The 24,413-nt window shown below is 43.7% G+C and overlaps 1 protein-coding gene across 1 annotated transcript in view; it reads left to right on the top strand.

Annotated features, from left to right (window-relative positions):
* FERMT1 (FERM domain containing kindlin 1) overlaps positions 1 to 24,413 on the top strand; it is a 55,657-nt gene that overhangs the window by 18,993 nt on the left and 12,251 nt on the right. Inside the window, 8 exon segments of the mRNA XM_008256296.4 lie at positions 3,006 to 3,113; positions 3,583 to 3,714; positions 5,286 to 5,335; positions 18,612 to 18,736; positions 19,473 to 19,579; positions 21,263 to 21,484; positions 22,837 to 22,912; positions 22,915 to 22,960. Coding sequence (XP_008254518.2) covers positions 3,006 to 3,113; positions 3,583 to 3,714; positions 5,286 to 5,335; positions 18,612 to 18,736; positions 19,473 to 19,579; positions 21,263 to 21,484; positions 22,837 to 22,912; positions 22,915 to 22,960 — 866 coding nt within the window.

Genomic DNA, 24,413 nt, shown 5'->3' with positions numbered 1-24,413 from the left:
AATAAAACTTACTTACTGTAAGTATACAATATGATGATGCTTAGTAAGGTTACACAAGTACACAATCATCACCACAATTCTGTGTGGCGTTTTTTTTAAGGCATTGTCCAGGAAGCCTGAATCTTCAAATCTTTTGTTCATTTATTTCCATTTTATTTGAAAGGCAGAGAAACAGACTGAGAGAAATCTTCTATCCACTGTTTCACTCCCCTAAATCCCACAACAGCCAGGGCTGGGCCAGGCCAAAGTCAGGAGCCCTGAACTCTGCCCAGGTCTCCCCCTTGGGTGGCAGGGACACAAGTACTTGAACCATCACCTGCCACCTCCAGGGTTCACATTATCAGGAAGCTGCTTGGGAAGTAGAGGAGCTGGGACTGAACTAGGCCCCCCATTGTAGGACGTGGAATCCCAAGCAGTTAGTTAACCACTGAGCCACAGCCTGCCCCCACAATCCAGTTTTAAAACACTTCTGGCCAGCGCCGTGGCTCACTAGGCTAATCCTCCGCCTTGTGGCGCCAGCACACCGGGTTCTAGTTCCAGTCGGGACACCGGATTCTGTCCCGGTTGCCCCTCTTCCAGGCCAGCTCTCTGCTGTGGCCCGGGAGTGCAGTGGAGGATGGCCCAAGTGCTTGGGCCCTGCACCCCATTGGAGACCAGGAAAGTACCTGGCTCCTGCCATCGGATCAGTGCGGTGCGCCGGCCGCAGCGCGCTGGCCACGGCGGCCATTGGAGGGTGAACCAACAGCCAGCAAAGGAAGACCTTTCTCTCTCTCTCTCTCTTTCACTGTCCACTCTGCCTGTCAAAAAAAAAAAAAAAAACCACTTCTGTCACCTAAAAAAGTGTCTTTAGACTCATTTTTGATCAGTCTCTGACCCCTGCCTCTACTGATTTGCTGTCCCAAATTTTGCCTTTTCTAGAAATGTCATAGAGATGGACTTATAATAGGTGGTTTGTTTTTTTTTTTTTTAAAGATTCATTTATTTATTTAAAAGTCAGAGAGAGAGAGAGATCTTCCACCTGCTGTTTCACTCCCCAGATGGCTACATAGACTGAGGAAGAGCCTGGTGGAAGCCAGGATCCAGGAGCCTCATCTGGGTCTCCCATGTGGGTACAGGGCCCAAACACTTGGGCCATCTTCTGCTGCTTTTCCCAGGTCCTTAGCAGGGAGCTGGACGGGAAGTAGAAGCGGTGCCCATATGGATGCCGGTGTCACAACGCTGGCCCTATAGGTAATCTTCAGCATCTGCATTCTTTTCAGGCATGACGTTTTGAGGTGTGTGTGGTGTTGCCAGTATCAGTCATGCACGCTGTTGGATTGCCAAGTGGCATCTCACCCACTCACGAGTTGAGGAGCATTGAACGTTTCCAGTTTGGGGCTGTTCTGAATAACGCTGTGTGAATATTCTTGCATGTTTTGGTTTTGTTTGTTGGGGGGAGGGGCAGTTTCCAAGCTGTTCAATGACACCTGGCCAAGTTCATAAAACAAAGACAGATGTTCAGCCCCTCGAGTTCTCCACACTCGGTTCTGTCTGTCCCTTGTCCCCAGCACCTGTGGAAATGCTGAGAAGGACCATGCCAGGGGCCAAAGTCACATTCCTCCTGAGCTGCTCACCACTGGTTTGGCTGGCTTCAGACTTTTACATTCCCTATCAGCTTCTCCCACTGCATGCAGGAAAAATAAACAAATGCTAATCAATGCATGATAAATGCACTCAGCACTCTTTCTATTCCTCCTCTGTTTTTCTCAACTTTTTTTCCAAAGGACATAACACAATGTACACTCACTATAAAAAAAAAAAATCAAACAAAGGAGTTTATTGTTTCATGGGTACAGAGTTTTGGTTTCGCGAGATGAGAGTTTTGTCACTGGACAATGGTGCTGGCCACTACAGTGTAAATGCATTGAGTGCCACTGAGCTCCAAGCTGAGAAAGGGTTAAACAGCACATGTGAATTACCGCAATTTCAATTAATTTTTCACAAAATCAAACCTAAGGAGAAGTTAGAATAAAACTGGAACATAGTCCTTTTCTCAGATGGGTAAAGAAACTGTAGTCAACGTATATGATGACATATTAGGCCCTAAAACAGGGAAGGCCATCCTGGCATTTGCCAGAGCGTGGATGGAACTGGGGGAACTTCAGGGAAATAAGCCAAGCACAGAAGGAAGAGTGTTGCACGTTCTCACTCATGTGTGCAACTGTTTTAAAAAGAAAGGAAGGGCTGGCAACGTGGCTCATTTGGTTAATCCTCTGCCTGTAGTACCAGCATCCCATATGGGCACCGGCTTCTAGTCCCGGTTGCCCCTCTTCCAGTCCAGCTCTCTGCTGTGACCCGGGAAGGCAGTGGAGGATGGCCCAAGTCCTTGGAGCCTGCACCCACATGGGAGACCAGGAGGAAGCACCTGGCTCCTGGCTTCCGATCAGCACAGCTCCAACTGTAGCAGCCATTTGGGGGGTGAACCAACGGAAGGAAGACCTTTCTCTCTGTCTCTCTCTCTCACTGTCTAACTCTGCCTGTCAAAAAAAAAAAAAAAAAGAAAAGAAAAGAAAGAAAAGAAAAGAAAAGGAAGGAAGGGATGGAGCGAGGGAGAGAGGGGAGCGGAAAGAGAAAAAAGTGATCCCCATCGCGTTCTGCTTGGGATCACACTGGGCGTGCGGATTGGCAGGGAGGGCCCTCCTCCTTCACACTGTTTGTCACATAACCATTTCCGGTACCCGTCTCCTACCCACCGAAGTGGGGCGAAAGAGAGCGGAAATCATGGAATCAAAGACGAGTCAGTTCGGCCCCGTGAAGAAGCTCTGGAAAATACTTGGGAGAAGAAAGTTCTGAAATCAACAGGAAAAGGAGCTGGAGCAGCGGAGAGCTGCCGAGTGTTCGGTTCCGCTCCCCGAGCTGAAGCGTAGCGTATCGCACCTGAGACTGTCTTGAGTTGGTTCAGATTTTTTTTTTTAAATCTAGTGAACTAGAAGTGCACACTCACGCACATCTGTTTTTGTCTCTAGTACGACGCTGTCCGAATCAACCAACTCTATGAGCAAGCCAGGTGGGCCGTCCTCTTAGAAGAAATCGACTGCACAGAGGAGGAGATGCTGATCTTCGCAGCGCTGCAGGTAGGGGAGGTTGGCGGCTTTTCTCCGGACGGAGATGAGCCAAGCGTGTGCCGCTTACACTCGTGTTCTTCCAGTGTAAGAAAGAGCTCAAGTGAGGGGAGTAAACTTAAACTTAAAATGCTCCTTAAAACAATCTGCACCACCGTGAGGCAATGGTCTTGCAGTCTCTCTCCTTTCCTACTGCAAGCACCATCGGTGTCCCCATGAGGGGACAACAATGCCAGAGTGACTCAGATCCCACGTCAATTGTCCTGCACCGGAAGTAGCTCTTCCTTTCAAGGGCTGCTCAGTATCCCAGGGGAATTATTTAATTTAAAAAAAAATCGCACATGGATTTATTTATGTGCATGATTTTTTTTTGCTTGCCCTTCCTGCCAACTTAAAGTATATATGTTATTTTCCTTTTTATTTCATTTAAGGTATACAGATTTCACACATGACATTTCTAAAACCTCCGCTTTTGTCGTAGTATCACATCAGCAAACTGTCCCTGTCCGCGGAAACTCAGGATTTTACGAGCGAGTCTGAGGTTGATGAGGTCGAAGCGGCGCTTTCTCACCTGGAAGTGACGCTGGAAGGTGGAAAAGCAGAGAACGCTCTGGTATGAACATTTCACGAAACTCAGAATCGTGACTCCGCTCTGACTCACTGGCAAATAGAGATTACCTTTCCTTTATTAATACTAGGAGACGTTCCAGCCGATTTTGAAAAACGGAAGCCGTGCTTTTCCCTCGACCAACTGAAATGTGGCAAGAACTGCCAAGCCTTCCCAGGTCAGGTCTTAGGAAAGGACTGGGAGATGTGTTCCTTACTACGAGGGTCCGGTGCTCATCCTGGGATCCACTGGCGCGGTGGGAAGGGAAGACAGCTGAGGGCCCCGCTTCAGCTGCTCAGAACACGGAATCGGTCCCTAAACTGAAGTCTAGAAAGGGCCCCTGCCTACTGCACGGCCGCTGTGGGAATGGAGAAAATGCGGACAAATATAAAGTGTTACTATCCGTTTACCTTCTCACATATGTGGCCCAGCACGGCTGATAGGAGTGAGGCCTTTGTCTAAGACATTCTCAAACATCCCTGAACCCTTCTGACTTCAGGAAATAAATAAGCAAAACCCTAGGCAAAGCATAAAGAAATAAAACTTTTATCATCTCTTGCTTGACTGAATGGCAGTCTTGCAATTGCAATGCCCCTCCTGTTTGATTCACCCATTGCCTCCCCTGTTCTTTAACTTCTTCAACCATGAGAGTAATTATTAGTTTAATTGCATTGACTCAGACAGGTGGGCCCCTTGTAATTGGATCGAAATAATAATGGGTAAGAATGAGTCACTGTATTCTTATGTACTGAGTGTGGGTTCTCTTATCATTAATTGCCTTAAAATAAGAAATTGGAATGCAAGAGCCAATGCTTAAAACAAACTAAATGCCAGGGTTCTGGAAAGATGCAAAGACTTGTTTCACATTTATGCAGAGTTGGCCCATTAAATTGAAGTTCTCTTGTCTGCTTCCTCCATTGAATTAATGCAGCAGGAAAGTGATCCATCTGGGAATAAATAAACAATTCCTCCTCCCTCAATATTTTTTATGTGACACCATACAATAGGCTTTTCAGTTTGAAAACAAGCACCAACATGAACTTTGAACCAAGTTCCTTTTGAGAGTTTAATCAGTGACCTGAGGTAGTAAGAGTTACTCCCTCTAAGGTAATAATTGCAAAATATTTGGTTTCTACAGAAAAGTCACTTGTAACTACAATTTTTAACTGGAATGGTAGATGCAGGGAGTGCTTCGTCAATTTTTTTTTATGTTTTTGTGATGTATGACATGCACAGAAAAGTGGAAAAAAGATAAATGTACAGCTTAACAAATTATATTTAACGAACGTGCAAGATACCACCCAAGGGAAGCAGTGGAACTTGACCCACTGACCCTGGAGCCCCTGCATGTGCCCTGTGTCCCCCCATCCTCCCCCAAACCCACACCCACCGAGGTAACCACCAGAAGTGTAGTTGGGGTGAATAGACTTGAATTTTTCATTTTCTTTCATTTGAATTCATTCGAATTTAAATAGCTATGTGCAGCAAGTGGCTGCCATGTTGGACAGTGCCGATGTAGATATGAGCTCCACATGTATGAAATCCCTGCTCATGAAATGTCGCTTGTCTTTCCTCAGGAGGACATCACTGATATCCCTAAACTCACTGACAGTCTCAAATTATTTAGGTGAGTAACCCTTAAGGGGGGAAGGGGTTACTTCTAAAAAAACATTGTAGGTAAAGAGTCTGAAATTTCACATTGCACATCCACTAGGTAAGTTCACAGTCAGACAATGGGTTGAATTCTTGTTCCACCACATGCACCAGCAAGGTGACCTCGCCAATGCTTTTAGGCCTCTGGGCCTCCAGTGTCCTGATACATAAAATGGGGACAAACCCCCTTCTTGGATTTGTTGGGAAGATTAGATAAAATAATGCTTGTGAGCCATTTGGTGGGTGCTTAGTTAATGGTGGTAGAAACAGGACCAGCGTCCACTTAACCAACACATACACCAGACTGGAGTTCCCAGTGGGAAGGTTCTTTTACAACCTGGAAATCATCGTCTCTAGAGCTTTGATTCCAGTTTATGTAAAGTAGTCAGCTCGTTTATCTTCTTTCTCCTCTTTGCTTCTCATAAGTTGCCCAGTCACCTAAGGTTGATCGGAAACTTAAACAGGCAGAGAAACATTGTGGGGTTTCCTTCCCCTGCCACAGAAAGAAAGGACCGCCACCTTTGGGTTGGTGCCAAAGTGTGTCAAGATGAAAGAAATAAGGTCTTTGGAAGGTCTATCAGTTAGTGTATCCCTTTATGGTTTGTTGACTTTCTTAACAAAGGGAGACTTCCGTGGGGGCAGCTGGGGTTGATAATACAAGATGCAAAGAAAAACTTGGAGACAATGAACAATGCATATCATGAGAACAGGTGCCCAAAGGTAACAGTATTTAGCCCTGAGTTTCTAAGATTTGTTTGTTAAAACAATAGGATCATTAATTTAACTTCCGTGGTATAGACTTGAAGGCACAGTTGACTCCTATTGGTATAGTCTGAACTACAAAAAGATGGTAACACTCTGAACCACAAACACATCTTTATAAAGTATTCCTGAGTCTTCTACAAAGAAATGAGATTGTCATAGACTCTGTAAGCTCTTCACGAACCTCATTGCGATCACACATGATGGGACATTGCAGATGAATCAAGATAGGGGAGTTTTCAGTGGCGATGATGTTCTAGAATTAAGTCCTGAATCCACACCGCTAAATGCCACCCTGAATAGCTTTTGTGCATCTGTTAATTCACAAAGTTGTTCTCATGTTTGGCTAATGGGAGCTTTAATAACCCCCTAAAAAACAAACTCCCCATAAAGATCACTCAGCATGTGAGGTAAAGGATGCAGACCCAACAGTTAGCAGTTCTAGATCACAGAACAACCTGAATAAATCATAAAATGAGTGTTGAGACTCATAATCAAAGGGCAGAAATTATAATTATGCAAGAAAACAGGCAGCATTAAAAGGAACCAAACAGAAATTCTAGAAATACAAAGCATAGACAGTTTAAATTGATTAGTTATATTAAACATCAAGTGGAAAAACATTTGAAGAGAGAACTTCAAGGACTTGTGCTTTTCCCCTCCTCCCTTTCTCCTCCACCTCCACCCCTACCCCACCCCCACCCCCACCCCCACCACCCCATTTCCTCCCTTGGTGCCTAAACAGACCCTTCTCAACTCCTGGCAATGCAAATGGCAAAACAGCTATGAAACAGTAAGAGGAAAGTTCCCTGAGACTTCAAAGAGCCCCCTACTCTTCTGACAGCTGCCTTCTACCCCCCTCCCCCGCCCCCGTCCTCCCTCAGTCCCAGAGTGACACATTCTGTCCTTAAACGGAACCTGAGTTCTAAACCACCTGGTGCACAGTCTCTTCCCAAGAACAGACATTCATCAACCTCTTTGCTTCCAATAAAGCAACCTGTCTCTGTTGAGGTCCGTCTGCGTCTCCTTTTTCCATCTCTCCTTTCTGGGGGTACAAAAGGCCAGAACCAACCCCGAGCTATTGCATACCTAAAGAACTCAGAAAGGTAGACATGAAAAACATAACATAGATTGAATGAGAAAGTCCAGCATACATCCACTAGGAGTTCCAGAAGAAAGACTGGAGAGAAGCAAGCATTCCAAAGAGAATGCTTGAGAATTCTTCCATGATTATTGAAAACAGAAATCTCTGAATTTGAGAATCAAATCTCAAACAAAATAAATCAGGGTAGTGGCACATAATGACTTTTAAGACAAAAATCCTTAAATTCCAGTACCCTTGAATCTCAACAAAATAAATCAGTATAAATGCACATGTTGGTGCAGCCAACTGTTGATAAGACGAAGTCTTTAAAATCATTAGGGGGAAAAATGTCTACAGAGGAGCTACGCCAGTTAGGTAGCAGACTTCTCTTTGCCAACAAATACAGGCTGGAGAGTATTGTGAGAAATTCTAAAAAGAGAACAATCGATGTAGAATTTTATGTCTGACCAGTCTTCAAAGAGCCTGCTTTTTTATGAATCCCTAAATATAAATCTGATTAGACATTGTACACTGGAAATGACATATGATAAACAGTGATTTGCCAAAACTAAGTTGTAACCACTGTTGGAAAGATGACTTTGGAATAAATAAAATGACTTCTAGAGAGAGACCACACACAAAATTTATCCGCTGAGCCATTCCTAGGCAAATTACTGTAGCAAACGGGTTCCAGTAAGACTTACACAGTGGGCTGCAGGAACTATGACTGTGGTCCATTTCATCAAAACTAGACTCTTAAGATGTGGTAGAGTTCTTAGAGTACTTCATGAAGAGATAGCAAGTGATCCTGAAAACCTGTGGTTCCACTGATTGTTTCATGGAAAATACCTGTAAATGGGGTTATGCACGTTTGTTTTTTACAAAACTAAGTCTTCCCATTTCTGACACTTCTGAGATGACAAGTAGCCATCGGTGATAAGCCTCAATGTTTTCAAAATAATAAATGCATTGGTCTCCCTGTAAAGTAACCATGATTGTAAAACAAATGAGAACACAACCAGTCTGGGGAAAGATAAAAATGCAGTGAAGAGAGCATTTTGGAAATAGTTATTTAGAACTGTTTCTATTGCTGTATGGCTGCTGACAGCGGTGTGGCTATTAAAAAGACAAATGCTGTGTGATCTCACTTATATGTGGTTCTAAAGTAATCAATCTTTAGAAGTGAACAGCAGAATGGGGGAATGCCAGGGGCTGCAGGGAGGGAACCCAGGAGGGGGTTGGTAAAGATACAGAGTTTCAGTTATGCAAGAAGAATTCTGGAGTTCTACTATACAGCACAAAGCAGTTTGCTAAGAAGATAGATTTTATATTAAGTGTTCCTATCTCACATGAGAAAAATCAACACTGTTCATAAAGGTAGGAAAAGAAAGCACAAGATGTGATGGGGATGTTTATGGCTTCGATGGTGGTGCTGGTTTCACAGGAGTACACTTATCCCCAAACTCCTAGAGGCTATGTACAGTTTGTTATATGTCAATCATATCAATAAGGTGGTTTAAATATATACATATTAACATCTGTATCATTTACAGCTTGGGAACAAAATTTTCCTGTGTTAAATATCATCTAAATTAAAAGCTATAGTGCACAGTGACTCTCATTGTTGATTTAACAATTGACACTCTTATTTATGACGTTAGTAATCAGCCAAGACTCTTGTCATGAGCTGCCAAGGCTATGAAACCCTCTTGAGTTCACAAACTCTGACCTTATTTAGACAAGACCATAGTCAAAGTGGAAGTTCTCTCCTCCCTTCAGAGAAAGTTACCTCCTTTTTGATGGCCATTCTTTCCAATGTGATCTCACTCACAGAGATCTTTCATTTAGATCTTTTTTTTTTTTTTTTTTTTTGCCACAGTATCTTGGCTTTCCATGCCTGAGAAGCTCTCATGGGCTTTTTAACCAGATCCTAATGACTTAAGGGCTGATTCTGAGGCCAGAGTGCTGTTTAGGGCATTTGCCATTCTATGAGTCTACTGTGTCTCCCGCTTCCCATGTTGGGTCATTCTCTCCTTTTAAATTCTATCAGTTATTATTAGCAGACACTGGTCTTGTTTATGTAATCCATTTGACACTTAATCCTATCTTTATGATCAATTATGAGATGAAACTGATCATTTTAACTAGTAAGATGGCATTGGTACCTGCCAACTCAATGGGATTTGGAATCCTATGGCACACTTCTAACTCTACTATTAGGGGTAAGTCCAAGTGAGCATGTGCTGAACTATACACCACCTCCCTCTCTTATTCCCACTCTTATTTTTAACAGGGATCAATTTTCAGTTAACTTTAAACACCTAAGAATACTTGTGTATTAATTAAAGAGTTCAACCAATGGTATTAAGGAGAACAAGAAACTACTAAAAAGAATAAAATGCTAAGTTGTTCCTCAACAGTCAGGACAAGGGCTGATCAAGTCATTGTTTCTCATAGTAGCCATTTCACTTCTACAGGTTTCCTTTTAGGTACTCAGTTAGTTGTCACAGATCAGGGAGAATATATGATATTTGTCCCTTGGGGCTGGCTTATTTCACTCAGCATGATATTTTCCAGATTCCTCCATTTTGTTGCAAATGACTGGATTTCTTTTTTTTTTAATCACTGTTTAGTATTCTATAGAGTACGTATCCCATAATTTTTTTATCCAGTCTTCTGTTGATGGGCATTTAGGTTTATTCCAAGTCTTAGCTATTGTGAATTGAGCTGCAATAAACATTGAGATGCAGATAGCTCTTTTATGTGCCAATTTAATTTCCTTTGGATAAATTCTGAGGAGTGGGATGGCTGAGTCATGTGGTAGGGCTACATTCAGGTTTCTGAGGAATCTCCAAACTGTCTTCCATAGTGGCTTTACCAGTTTGCATTTCCACCAACAATGGATTAGTGTGCCTTTTTCCCCACATCCTCCGCAGCATCTGTTGTAGTTGATTTCTGTATGAGGGCCATTCTAACTGGGGTGAAGTGAAACCTCACTGTGGTTTTGATTTGCATTTCCCTGATTACTAGTGATCCTGAACACTTTTTCATATGCCTGTTGACCATTTGGATTTCCTCTTTTGAAAAATGTCTATTGAGGTCCTTGGCCCATCTCTCTCTCTCTCTCCTTTTTTTTTTTTTTTTTTTTTTTTTTTTTTTTTTTTTTTTTTACAGGCAGAGTGGACAGTGAAAGAGAGAGACAGAGAGAAAGGTCTTCCTTTGCCGTTGGTTCACCCTCCAATGGCCGCCGCGGCTAGTGTGCTGCGGCTGGCGCACCACACTGATCCGATGGCAGGAGCCAGGTACTTCTCCTGGTCTCCCATGGGATGCAGGGCCCAAGGACTTGGGCCATCCTCCACTGCACTCCCGGGCCACAGCAGAGAGCTGGCCTGGAAGAGGGGCAACCGGGACAGAATCCAGCGCCCCTACCGGGACTAGAACCCGGTGTGCCAGTGCCACAAGGTGGAGGATTAGCCTAGTGAGCTGGGGCACTGGCCATGGCCCATCTCTTAAGTGGGTTGTCTGTTTTGTTATTGTGGAGTTTCTTGATTTCTTTGTAGATTCTGGTTATTAATCCTTTATCAATTGCATAATTTGCAAATATTTTTCCCATTCTGTCAGTTGCCTCTTCACTTTGCTGAGTGTTACTTTTGCAATACAGAAACTTCTCAATTTGATGCAATCCCAATTATTAATTCTGGCTTTGACTGCCTGTGCCTCTGGGGTTTTTTCCACGAAGTCTTTGCCTGAGCCTATATCTTGCAGGGTTTCGCCAATGTTCTCTAATAATTTGATGGTGTCAGGTCGTAGATTTGGATCTTTAATCCATGTAGAGTGGATTTTTGTGTAAGGTGTAAGGTAGGGGCCTTGTTTAATACTTCTGCATGTGGAAATCCAGTTTTCCCAGCACCATTTGTTGAATAGACTGTCCTTGCTCCAGGAATTGGTTTTAACTCCTTGATCAAATATAAGTTTGTTGTAGATGTTTGGATTGATTTCTGGTGTTTCTATTCTGTTCCACTGGTCTATCCATCTGTTTCTGTTCCAGTACCATGCTGTTTTGATTATAACTTCCCTGTAGTATGTCTTGAAATCTCATATTGTGATGCCTCCAACTATGTTTTTGTTTTACAAGATTGCTTTAGCTATTTGAGGTCTCCTATGCCTCCATATAAATTTCAGCATCATTTTTTCCAGATCTGAGAAGAATGTCTTTGGTATTTTGATTGATATCACATTGAATTTATAAATTGATTTTGGAAGAATGGACATTTTGATGATATTGATTCTTCCAATCCATGAGCATGGAAGATTTTTCCATTTTTTTTCTTCTATTTCTTTCTTTAAGATTTTGTAATTCTCATCATAGAGATCTTTGACATCCTTGGTTAAGTTTATTCCAAGGTATTTGATTGTTTTTGTAGCTATTGTGAATGTGATTGATCTTAGAGGTTCTTTTTCAGCTGTGGCATTGTCTGTGTATACAAAGGCTATTGATTTTAGTGCATTGATTTTATATCCTGCTACTTCGCTATCTCTTCTATGAGTTCCAATAGTCTCTTATGGAGTTCTTTGAATCCCCTAAATAAAGAATCATATCATCTGCAAAGAGGAATAGTTTGACTTCTTCCTTCCCAATTTGTATCCCTTTAATTTCTTTTTCTTGCCTAATGGCTCTGGCTAAAACTTCCAGTACTATATTGAATAGCAATGGTGAGAGTGGGTATCCCTGTCTGGTACCAGATCTCAGTGGAAATGCTTCCAACTTTTCCCCATTCAATATGATGCTGGCCATGGGTTTGTCATAAATTGCCTTGATTGTGTTGAGGAATGTTCCTTCTATACCAAATTTGCTTAGAGTTTTCATCATGAAAGGGTGTTGTATTTTATCAAATGCTTTCTCTGCACCTATTGAATTAATCATATGGTTTTTCTTCATAATTTGTTAATGTGGTGTATCACATTGCTTGATTTGCGAATGTTGAACCATCCCTGCATACCAGGGATAAATCCCACTTGGTCTGGGTGGATGATCTTTCTGATTTGCTGTTTAATTCTATTGGCTAGAATTTTATTGAGGATTTTTGCATTTATATTCATCAGGGAAATTGGTCTGTAATTCTCTTTCTCTGCTGCATTTTTTTCAGGTTTAGGAATTAAGGTGATGCTGGCTTTGTAGAAAGAATTTGGAAAGATTCTCTCTCTCTCAATTGTTTTGAATAGTTTGAGAGGAATTGGAGTTATTTCTTTAAATGTCTGGTAGAATTCAGTAGGCCGGCGCCGTGGCTCACTAGGCTAATCCTCCGCCTAGCGGCGCCGGCACACCGGGTTCTAGTCCTGGTCGGGGCGCCGGATTCTGTCCCAGTTGCCCCTCTTCCAGGCCAGCCCTCTGCTGTGGCCAGGGAGTGCAGTGGAGGATGGCCCAGGTGCTTGGGCCCTGCACCCCATGGGAGACCAGGAAAAGCACCTGGCTCTTGGCTCCTGCCATCGGATCAGCGCGGTGCGCCGGCCGCAGCGCGCCGGCCGCGGCGGCCATTGGAGGGTGAACCAACGGCAAAAGGAAGACCTTTCTCTCTGTCTCTCTCTCTCACTATCCACTCTGCCTGTCAAAAAAAAAAAAAAAAAAAAGAATTCAGCAGTGAATCCATCTGGTCCTGGGCTTTTCTTTGTTGGGAGGACCTTTATTACTGATTCAGTTTCTGAGTCAGTTATGGGTATGTTTAGGTTTTCTGTGTCTTCATGGTTCAATTTATGTAAGTTGTATGTGTACAGAAATCTATCCATTTCTGATAGATTTCCCAGTTTGTTGGCATACAACTCTTTTTAGTAATTTGACTACAAAGATGATGACTCTTTTTATTTCTGTGGTGTCTGTTGTTACGTTCCCTTTTTCATCTCTGATTTTATTGATTTGGGTCTTCTCTCTTCTTTTTTGGTTAGGCCAATGCTGTATCAATTTTGTTTATTTTTTCAAAAAAACAGCTCTTCATTTTGCTGATCTTTTGTAATGTTATTTGTATTCAATTCTGTTGATTTCTTTTCTAATTTTAATTATTTATCTTCTCCTACTAGTTTTGGGTTTGGTTTGCCATAGTTTTTCTAGATCCTTGAGATGCATTGATAGCTCATTTATTTGGTGCCTTTCCAATTTCTTGATGTAGGTACCTATTGCTATAAATTTTCCTCTTAACACTGCTTTTGCTATATCCCATAAGTTTTGATATGTTGTGTTGTTATTTTCATTTGCTTCCAGAAAGGTTTTGATTTCTTCTATGACCCACTGTTCGTTCAGGAGTATGTTTTTTAGTCTCCATGTGTTTGCATATGCTCTAGGGATTCCTGAGTTGCTAATTTCCAGCTTCATTCCATTGTGGTCTGAGAAGATGCATGCTGTGGTTTTGATTTTTTTGAATTTGCTGAGATTTGCTTTATGGCCTAGTATATGGTCAGTCCTAGAGAAAGTTCCATGCACTGCTAAGAAGATTGTGTATTATTTAAGTGTAGGATGAAAAGTTCTGTAATTATCTGTTAGATCCATTTGGTCTATAGTGTGGATTAAATCTGTTGTTTCCTTGTTGATTTTCTGTCTGGTTGATCTGTCCATTGCTGAAAGTGGAATATTGAAGTCATCCAATACTATTGTATTGGAGTCTAAGTCTCCCTTTAAGTCCCTTAACATATCTTTTAAATAGCCAGGTGCCCTGTAATTAGGTGCATATACGTTTATAATAGTTAGATCTTCCAGTTGAATTGATCCCTCAATCATTATATAATGCCCTTCTTTGTCTCTTTTAACAGTTTTTGTGTTAAAGTTTATTTTGTCTGATTTTAAGATGGCTACACCAGCTCTTTTTTTGGTTTCTGTTGGCATGGTATATCTTTTTCCAACCTTTCACTTTCAGTCTGCATGCACCTTTGTCGGAAAGATGTGTTTCTTGTAAGCAGCAAATAGATGGGCTTTGTTTTTTAATCCATTCAGTCAGTCTGTGTCTTTTAACTAGAGAGTTGAGGCCATTTACATTCAATGTGACTATTGATAAGTGGTGACTTTGCCTTGCCATTTTTCCAAAGATATTTCTAATATATACTTTGAACTTCCTGTGACTTTTACTGAGAGATTTTCTTCCTTTACCTTCTTTCACACTGATGACCATGTTTCTGTGTTTCTGTGTGTAACACATCTTTAAGCATCTTTTGCAGGGCTGGACAAGTGGTGGCAAATTCTTTCAATTTCTGTTTGCTATGAAAGATCTTTACTTCACCTTCATTCTCAAATGAGAGCTTTGCAGGATATAATATTCTAGGCTGGCAGTTTTTTTTCTCTTAGTACCTGGACTGTATCTCGCCGTTCCCTCCTAGCCTGTAGGGTTTCTGGTGAGAAGTCAGCTGTGAGTCTGATTGGAGATCCTCTGAGAGTAATCTGACGTTTCTCTCTTGCACATTTTAGAATCTTTTCTTTATGTTTCACTGTGGTGAGTTTGATTACAGTGTGTCATGGTGAGGATCTCTTCTGGTCATGTTTATTGGGGGTTCTATGTGCTTCCTGTACTTGGATGTCTCTTTCCTTCTCCAAACCCAGGAAGTTTTCTGCTAGTATCTCACTAAAAAGGCCTTCTAATCCTCTCTCTCTCTCTCCAAGCCTTCAGAAACTCCTGAAGAGTTCAGAACCCGAATTTTGGGTTTTTTAATAGTATCCTATAGATTCCCAACATTTTTTTTTAGATTTATAATTTCCTCTTCTTGTCTTTGGTTTGACTGTATAGTTTCCTGTGCTCTGTCTTCTAAGTCCGATATTCTCTCTCTGCCTCACTGATTCTGTTTTTAAGGCTCTCAACTGTATTTTTTATTTGTTCTATTGAATTCTTCATTTCATTTTGATTTCTCTTCAATATTTCAATTTCATGTTCTATTGAATTCTTCATTTCATTTTTATTCCTCCTTAAGATTTCATTTTCATGGGAGACATTTTCTTTCATGTCCTGCATGGATTTCAGTAGTTTGTGTGCTTGTTTTTTGATTACTTCTAAGTATTCTTATCATCAATTTTTTTAGTTCCATTTCTTGCATTTCTTCTATCTCATCATCTTCATAATCTTGTATTGAATTATCATGTTATTTTGGGAGCATGATGTTGTCTTCCTTATTCTTGTTTCTTGGGTTGTTGCATTTGTTGTTCAGCATTTGTGGAGATACTTGATGGTTTATTCCTTTTGTTTTCCACTGTGGTGGCTTTTCTCATTGTACTATGATCTGTAGATAAGTGGATTGGCTGCTTTCATGAATCTCTAGGGGCTTGTAGTGGGTGGCCAGAGAGCTCTGTTCAGTTCTTCAGGGTTAAGGGTGTGCTTAAGGTGACACACCCAGGTTTAGCATGGTAAATCTCTCTCTCTCTCTCTCTCTCTCTCTCTCTCTCTCTCTTATCAGAAGGGAAGTAATTCCCCTCAGCTGAGCTCTTCTCCTTGACGGCGATCAGTGCCTGAGTGTGAGCCCCAGTGGGTATTGCATTCATCTGTTCTGTCCCAAGGACCACACAAAGAATCTGTGCAGTCCTCAGTGTAAGCTCAGATTCCCCTGCAATGTCCCTCACCAGGTAGCCAGGGCCGCCAGAGCTCATGGCATCTCCCACCAAGACTACTCAAAATCTCAGCCACACCGTGAATTCTCCCACACACCCTGGTTTGTTTTTTTTTTTTTTTTAACAGTCCCTATTCAAAAGCTCCACACAGTTACTAGGTCTTAGTTTGCTGTTACTGCTCCCCATCAGAGTCAGGTTTCTCTGCTCAGCCGATTGCTGGGCGTAGCCCCAAGCTGGCGCAGCTGTTACATATGTCCAAAATGGCACCTGCTCTATCAGCTTGTATGCTTTTGTAAGGTGATTGGAGAGAGAGAATCGTGTCTGTACCATCCCTTTTATTTTTTCTCTCCTCTAGTTAGGCTGGTGTACTTTCCCCCACAGGGCTTCAAGCCTCGTTCCCTCTAGGCTATTCCTGCTGCTTTTCTGCCAGTGTCTTGGGCTACTGCAGTTTCATCTCATCCTTCCTTTAAAGCGTTGGTGCAGAGGCTCTCAGCAGCTAGGGTCCCGAGCCATGGGCACCCACACCCTCCACGTAGATCCACCATGTTCCTCTAATTACGGAAGAGTTTCCTCTGCAGTTTTTTCCTAATTCTTCTTTGAGACCACACTATCTCCACTTTTACTAAACTATCTTTTCCTGGACTATATCAGTAAGCTCCCTCCCTATTCTGCCCTCTTGGAACCCTCTTGGCCTCGAGCATTTCTAACTGGCTGCCTTTGATTCTGGTAAACACCACCTGAAGTCCAGCTCTAACCGGCCTTGCTGGGATTGTCACCATCATTCTCCAGCCAGGAAAATGCTGCTACCACAGAAACCACCCCCTCCTGGTTCCTGGGACTCAGCACAGGGCAGGTGTTGAAGGAAAGCTTGGCCAGCACTGACTGCACTCTGCACTTTGCCTGTTAAGTCCCATTCATCCATCGTTCTTGGGTTAAGTGCTGCGACCTCAGTGAATTCACCAGTACTCCCCACACCCTTGTTATGTACTATACTAAGTTTTGTTTTTTTTCACCTATTTTGTATTTTTCTCCCTTTAAACTATGAGTCCCATGAGGAATGAAGAGACTGTCTTATTCTTGTGTTCAGTCAGCATCTAAACTCACAGTATCCACAGGAGTTTTCTTCCAGGACCCCCACAAATACCAAAATCCATGGGTGCTCAAGTCCCTGATATAAAATGGCATAGCATTTGCCGATAACCTACACACATCCTCCGGTGCACATTTAATCATCTGTGGGTTACTTACAATACCTAATACAATGTAAGTGTTATGTAAATAGATGTTACACTGTTTAGGGAATCATGACAAAGAAAACAGTCTGTACATGGTCAGACAAATGCATTTTGTTCTAATATTCTCAATCTGCAGTTGTTTCAATCTGAGGATTGGGAACCTGATCATACAGAGAGCTGACTGCACATTATCCCCTTCCCAACCACCTCCTCTTCTCCCTTCCCCTCCCCTGACCCCCTTCAGTCTCTGGAGTGTAGAATTTGAGCAGTAAGTATTAGCTATGTGAATGAGTTGGAAGCAGGCTACAAGATGCACAAAGGAATTTGAGCTCTGGTGAGACTCTTTCATTCCAGTTATAATGGAGTGTTTCATTCTTAATTATGAAGAGAAATATTTAGATGCTTAGGACTAAAGACCTTGCTGACCATACCTTTTGGTTACAGACTGTGTCTTTAGATTTTCTTTTGAAAATATTAATTTTGGAGAATCTTAGTATTAGACAAATCTCTTAAATATATTCCTTAGAATTATGTGAATGAGATAGGCGTTCTGGTGCAGCAGATTAAGCAGCACCTGACACCTGCATGCTGGATCAGACTGCCTGGGATCCAGGTCCACCTCCACTTCCAATCCAGCTTCCTGTCAGTGTGCACCCTGGGAGGCAGCATGTGATGGCTCAACTACTTGGGTCCCTGCTACCCATGTGGGAGACCTGGATGGAGATGGAATTCCTGACTCCTGGCTTTGACCTCAGATATTTCAGGCCATTTGACAAGTGAACCAGTGATACAAGGTCCCCCCCCACACACACATGCAAACCCAGACACTCCAGTATGGGATTGTGGGTATCCAAGTGGCACCTTCACATCCTCTCTGCCATTCTTAAACACAGAAATCCACAACTCTGGCATAAGATGCCTGCTCTGCCCCCAAGGCCAGGATTGTTCTACTGAATCACATGCAGCTCATTTTTCTTTCCTTTACCTATTTCTGCCCCTTTTCCTACCTCCTACCTTTGTTTCTCATCTCCCATTTGAATAACCCAAGCTGTACACCTGCCATTAGCACTGCCAACCTTCCTGTGGCCCTCTGGAATTCTCTAGTGCTTTCTCCTAAGGATCAAGAGGAAAATGCAGGAGAAGTTGCTCATTTCCTGTCGATCTTTCAGCTCCCAGAAGCGTGCTGAGATTTCCCGTCACCACATTCGTGTAGATTTCTCAGCAGCGTGGCGGTTGTGCCAGAGACTGTGACGAGCACTTCATGTGGATAACCTCATTCCATTTTGACAGAAGCCATGAGATGTGGAGACTGCCCCGTCCCTGTCCACAGTGAAGATGCAGTGCCTCTCTCAGGGGAACAGGTCAGAGTCAGGGTGTGGACCCAGATGGTGCGACTCGGTCCTTTCCACTAACTTCTTCATCTCACAGCAACGCCTCATTTGCAGTTTTGAGAAATGAACCAGTCGTTTGAGAAAATGTTTTTAAAAATAAAGAGCACTGCTATTTGGCAGAGCCATTTTGATCTGCTCAGAATTTGAATGTGTCCCACGTCTCTAAACAGGGCTTTCAACATTCACTGTACTTTTACTTTCAGGCCCAAGAAGCTAATGTTAAAAGCTTTCAAACAATATTGGTTCGTCTTCAAAGACACATCCATAGCCTACTTTAAAAATAAGGAAGTTGAACAAGGAGAGCCAATAGAAAAGCTGAATCTTAGAGGTAAGAGCGCCCTATGCCTGGCCATGGCTTGTCATGGTGCAGCAAGCAGAATGAAGACATGACTCCTGTGAAACAGAGCAAGAGTTGCTTCTAGAGGAACCGTGTGGCAATGACAGCCCGCCTGCAGCTCCTCTTTCTCATGAGGCAGGGACCTTGAACTTGGTGTGGCAGGTCTGGCTGTTTGCCCTCCACTGACTCCTCTTTCCCAATCTGTCCATTGGCCGAGACATAGTGGTGATCGCGTCCATAAGTGTGGCACATGAGCATTGTGGGATCCAGAAAAACCTGGATTCAGAAGCAATCATGTTTAATTTGATGTCACTTTAATGCCAAGTCTGATTTTTGAAAATGGCTGATAATGTAGTGGTAATTCTCTGTTAATTGAAATGTTTCAATAACCAGTGTGCTCAACTCTCTCAGCGTGGTGACCATCAAAGAATTCCCTCTGCCTGGATTTATTTTACAGCTCACAATTGTTCCTATGACTTACAATAGCTAACAAAACTCTGGAAAATAAATTCAATTGATTTTATGATTGGAGAAAATAATTTTTCTTCATCCATGTGAATTATCCCTAATTCTCATTTAGTTGTCCTTTAATTAATGTTATCAGCTTGCCCTTCTGTTTTTCAGATAAGAACCAAACATGTAAAGCTTTTGTTCTTTTCAGTGCATGGCTGATATTCCTGTTACAGACTGATCGCGACTCGGTTTTGCCCCTGCCTTTCGTCCTCAGGCTGTGAAGTCGTGCCAGATGTAAATGTGGCAGGGAGAAAATTTGGAATCAAGTTACTGATCCCCGTAGCTGATGGCATGAATGAAGTATATTTGAGATGTGACCATGTAAGTAAAACCACAAAAATTCTAAGCCAGTTCACCTTCGATAGGCCCAATAGTCAAACTTATAGATGTTTTCTCAAAGCAAGAGCACCGTGTATCTCTCAGCTATTGCTTTCTAATAATCACGATGTCTCAGACTCCCACTCAGCAGTCAGCATTCGTTTCTGAAGGACCTGCGGTCAGGCTGCGGTTAGGCTGGTGGTTGGATGATCCAGGCTGGTGTCAACTTCTCAGGTCTGCTTGGACATCAGGTCTGGTTAGACCCTGTTGTAGGTTGACCTGATTGTATTTATTCTGGGCCCCAGGCTGCCAGGGTGAGGCGCTTCTTCTAGGGATGGCAGAAGTGCAAGAGCACAACTGGGAACGTACGAGGCTTCCTATAGCTTAGACCTGAAATCGGCACACTGTCACTTCCAGCCATGGCCAAAGCCAAGCACATGTCTTAGCCTACAGTCAAGGGACAGGAAGTGTATCCTGGCTCTGCTGGGAGGGACCATGGAGTTGCACAGCAAAGAGTACGGACACGGAGGGAGGGGAGGCACTACAGACTGAGACCAGTAATTCTGTGTCCCACACCTACTGCAGCTCGGAGCAATCCCTCTGTTCACTGCATCCCCTCAGCTTCCGGGGCCCACTCCTGTTCTCCCGCACAGGTCAGAGATGAGCGAAGGCCTCACAGAAAGACAGAACCCACCACCAGTGGCCCTGATTGCAACCTTAGGATTAGAATCTTGACATAGGATAAACCAGGCCACAAATAATACAGGAAATCAGTTAAGATTTTTTTCCAGCATTTTCTTTTTGCACAGAAATCAGACATGCTATGAAAATGGAAATACAGGCATGCATTGCTTAACAACCAGACAAGGATCTGATAAATGTGTCATCAGGCGATTTCATCAGTGTGAACATCACAGAGTGCACTTGAGCAAACTTAGACACTGTAGGTCGGTCACTCAGCGTGGCCTCAGCTGCCATCAAGACACCAGGCCAGCACAAGACGCACGAGACTGCTGCCAGCATGACTCAGCACACTGTCATGTCACCTTTTTTGCAATAAGTAGAAGGAGTAGACTATGAAGTAATGAGCAAAGTGGAGCCAATGCATAAAATGGTAGCAATCTCACTTAATATCGAGTATTATGTACTGCCCATGACCGTGTGTGCTGTGCTCTTATATGATGGTCAGAGGTTCTTTCCACACAGTGTTACCGCAAACACATGAGCGATGCATTACATTATGACATTATGATGGCAACCATGTCACTACCTGATAGGAGTTTTTCAGATCTATTGTAAACCATGGAAGCGCTGTCATCTATCTGGTGGTATCATGCGGCGTGTGCCTGCATAGATCAGGGAAGACTGTCAGGGAGTGGGAGGGGTCCACCTGCCTGTGCTCCACGGTGCTCCTTTGTGTCCTTGAACTGTCTTTAAACATGAAGTTCCCTGTGTGGAATTTATCAGAGCCGACATTCCTGTCCTATTGACAGCATCTAGAACTCCACTGAGCACTGAGTGTCAGTGTAGGTGGCCAACAGCCGCTCAGAACGGGTGCACCTCTTTCCTTTGTGGATGGTGATGACTTTGTATTGTGACCAGGAAGAAAGCCCAAGTCCTGCTTTGTTTGTGGCACAGTGGCTTTGCACTTGAACCTGCCTCTCAGCCCTCTTGTGTTTGCCACAGGAGAACCAATATGCCCAATGGATGGCTGCCTGCATCCTGGCCTCCAAGGGCAAAACCATGGCAGACAGCTCCTACCAGCCAGAGGTTCTCAACATCCTTTCATTTTTGAGGATGAAAAACTGGAATGTATCATCTCAGGCGACTTCCAGTGTCGAGAGCATGGACATGAATCCGGAGTGTTTTGTGTCGCCTCGGTGTGCAAAAAAACACAAATCTAAACAGGTACTGCTACTCTTATTAGTGCATTGGTTGGCAGAAAATTCTTTGAGTTCTGGAATAAAAGGAGGAATCTCTCTAAGGCCATCATCATGAAAAATCAGTTGATAGAAAAATTTGTCTGCTGGGTACTAGGTGATATTGGAAATTATTGTTAATTTTGCATCAAATGACTTTGCTACTGACTGCATGTGGCAATATTACAATATTGAGCTTAATGAAGCATAAAATGATTCAGGCTGGGCATTATGGCACAGCTGGTTAGGCTGCTATTGGGACACCCACATCCAGAATCAAGGTGCTGGTTCAAGTCTCAGCTTCCTGCTAATGCATCCTGGGAGGCAGCAGATGGTGACTCAAGTGCTTGGGCCACTTCCACCAGCATGGGACACCCAGATGAAGCTCCAGGGTTCTGGCCTGGCCCAGCCCTGGCTGTTGTGGGCATTGGGGGAGTGAAGCAGCAAATGGAAGATCTCTCTCTCTCTCTCTCTCTCTCTCTCTCTCTCTCTCTCTCTCCTTCTGCCTTTCAAGTAGATAAAATTAAATAAACATTTTTTAAAAATTACTCAGAACCCACAAGATCAAAGCTAAGTTGTGGGCATTTGGCATAGGAGTTAAGATACAGCTTGGGATACCTACATTCCATATCAGAGTGCCTGGGTTCAAGTCCCAGCTCCCACTTCTGGTTCCAGCCTCCTGCTAATGTGCACCCTGGGGGCAGCAGTGATGGCTCAAGTATTTGGATTTCTGCCAACCATATGGGAGACCCAGACTGAGTTCTGGGCTCTTGGATTTGGCCCGGCCCTGGCTGTTGCAGGCATTTCGGAAGTAAACCAATGAATGGAAAGTTTCTCCTCCTTCTCCTTCTCCTTCTCCTTCTCCTTTCTCCTTCTCCTTCTCCTTCCCTTCTCCTTCTCCTTCTCCCTCTCCCTCTCCCTCTCCCTCTCTCCCCTCTCCCTCTCCCCTCTCCCTCTCCCTCTCCCTCTCCCTCTCCCTCCCTCTCTCTCTCTCTCTCTCTCTCTTTCACAGAAAATGAAACAACAATAACTCCGTGGAACTATTGTCCATGGGATTCTCCAAGAACCCCAGCAAGAGGGACCCCAAGACACTGCATTCCCATGAGCCCTACAAGCTTGTGTGCTAGCTCACCTCACTCTTGCTTCTCCCCAGTGATGCTCCGGCATCACTGCAGACAAAGCCAGAGTGAGCGAGGAGGGGTGGAGGAGAAGGAGTGGTCTTTGTCGGGCTGCAAGCAGCCATCGCATTTACTGTGCCCGGGGGGGGGGGGGGGGGGGGGGGGGGGGGGCGGTGAGGGACCGATCAGGGCGCGGTCAGTGATGTCTCCTGTTTCTGCTCAGCTGGCGGCCCGGATCCTGGAAGCCCACCAGAACGTGGCCCAGATGCCCCTGGTCGAAGCCAAGCTGCGGTTCATCCAGCGTGGCAGTCCCTACCTGAATTCGGCCTCACCTACTACCTTGTCAGGTGATCACACCACGGCTTGCCTCTCTCGCTGTCCGTGTCATGTTAAAAAGCTTCTGGGAGCCGGGTTTATTTTCACATAGGCTAGAACATGGAAGTCTTTGCTAACACTGCCCTTTCACAAATGGCCCAGACTCTCCCCCTGCTCGTAACAATCTCCCATACCCTCCTTTCAAGGTGTCAAAACCCCTCTTAAACTCTGCTACATGTGCAAAAGGAAATTTTAAAATATGTAAAGAGATTTCATTTGCAAAAGCAGACAGAGAATGTCAACTCTCAGTGTAGGAGGTCTGTGGCCTCCCTCCACATCTGGCTCTTATTTGCTGCTGTGTTTCTCACACCACATCTTGCAGTGTGGCTCTGCAGAGTTTGCAGGGTTCTAGACTAAGACGTCTCAGCAAACTCTGTGTCTTGCCTTCACCCAGCCTTATCAGGTAGCGTTCCTGTTCCCATTGGTCTCTGGAGATTTCTGAGCCTAGAGACTCTGTAGGGGACCCAGCTATTGCCCCCTTCTCTTTTACACTGAGACAGAGGAAAAGAACTTCTGCATCGTGTCCAGGTGCCCTCCCAGTCAAGGGCATGCCATGGCAGCAGAACCCAGTGTCTGTATTCCTGAGCCCACTGAGCATGGCGGTGCTGCCTCTGGTGTAAAATGAAGGATTTCCCAAAATGTGTTCCACAGCGTGCGTGTAAATCAAAGTGTGTTATTTAGTTCAGTCAGGTTCATATTGAAGCAACACCTACACTTAACCCTATAGTGCAGCAAGTACTCTCCAGTGCTTTCTCATTTTATCATGTGGGGACTGCAGTCTTGACTTGCATCTTAATGTACTGGCTTCTAGGAAACTAGTTTTCATTGTCTTTCTTGAATATTTCCAAAGACCCAGCTGGTCATAAAAATCTCTCATTTAACATCTGTCCCCCCATGTCTATCCCAAACAAGCAACTCCTGCGTTATTCATCCCAGCAAAAGAGTAAGGAAGGGTGGTGTTGTGCTGGACACTGACATGTGTACAGACATGAGCATGTGTATACACACACATACACACATGCCCTGTGCACCCCAGGGGAAGCCGGGTCTCTGTTTCACAGTTCCCTGGAGGCTGGGGAGAGGCCTGGGGAGGGGGGGTTCCCAGAGGTCAGAGAGAAACAGATAAACTTGTGTTGATAGGATTAAGGTGGCAGAATAAATAATTAAATGATTTAAGAAGAGTGGAGTAAACTTGAATCAAGGGTGATAAGGAGGAGGTAGAAAAGTGTGGAAGTCACTTATCCAACTAAGACTGTTTCTCTCAAATGGTATTTTTCTCTCTTTGCTCCATCCATTTTCACAGCAGCTTCCCAGCCTCCTGTTCCCTCCAGAGTCCCCGACCTCTGCCCCTCTTGTCAGCAGAACCCTTTATTCATTATTTTTATTAATTTCTTTGAGAGGCAGAGAGACAGGTAAACAGAGAGG

Source organism: Oryctolagus cuniculus, chromosome 11 (assembly GCF_964237555.1).
Source record: "Oryctolagus cuniculus chromosome 11, mOryCun1.1, whole genome shotgun sequence".
NCBI classification, from domain to species: Eukaryota; Metazoa; Chordata; class Mammalia; order Lagomorpha; family Leporidae; genus Oryctolagus; species Oryctolagus cuniculus.
Note: the sequence above shows the minus strand (reverse complement) of the source record. Positions and strands in the feature narration are given on the sequence as shown.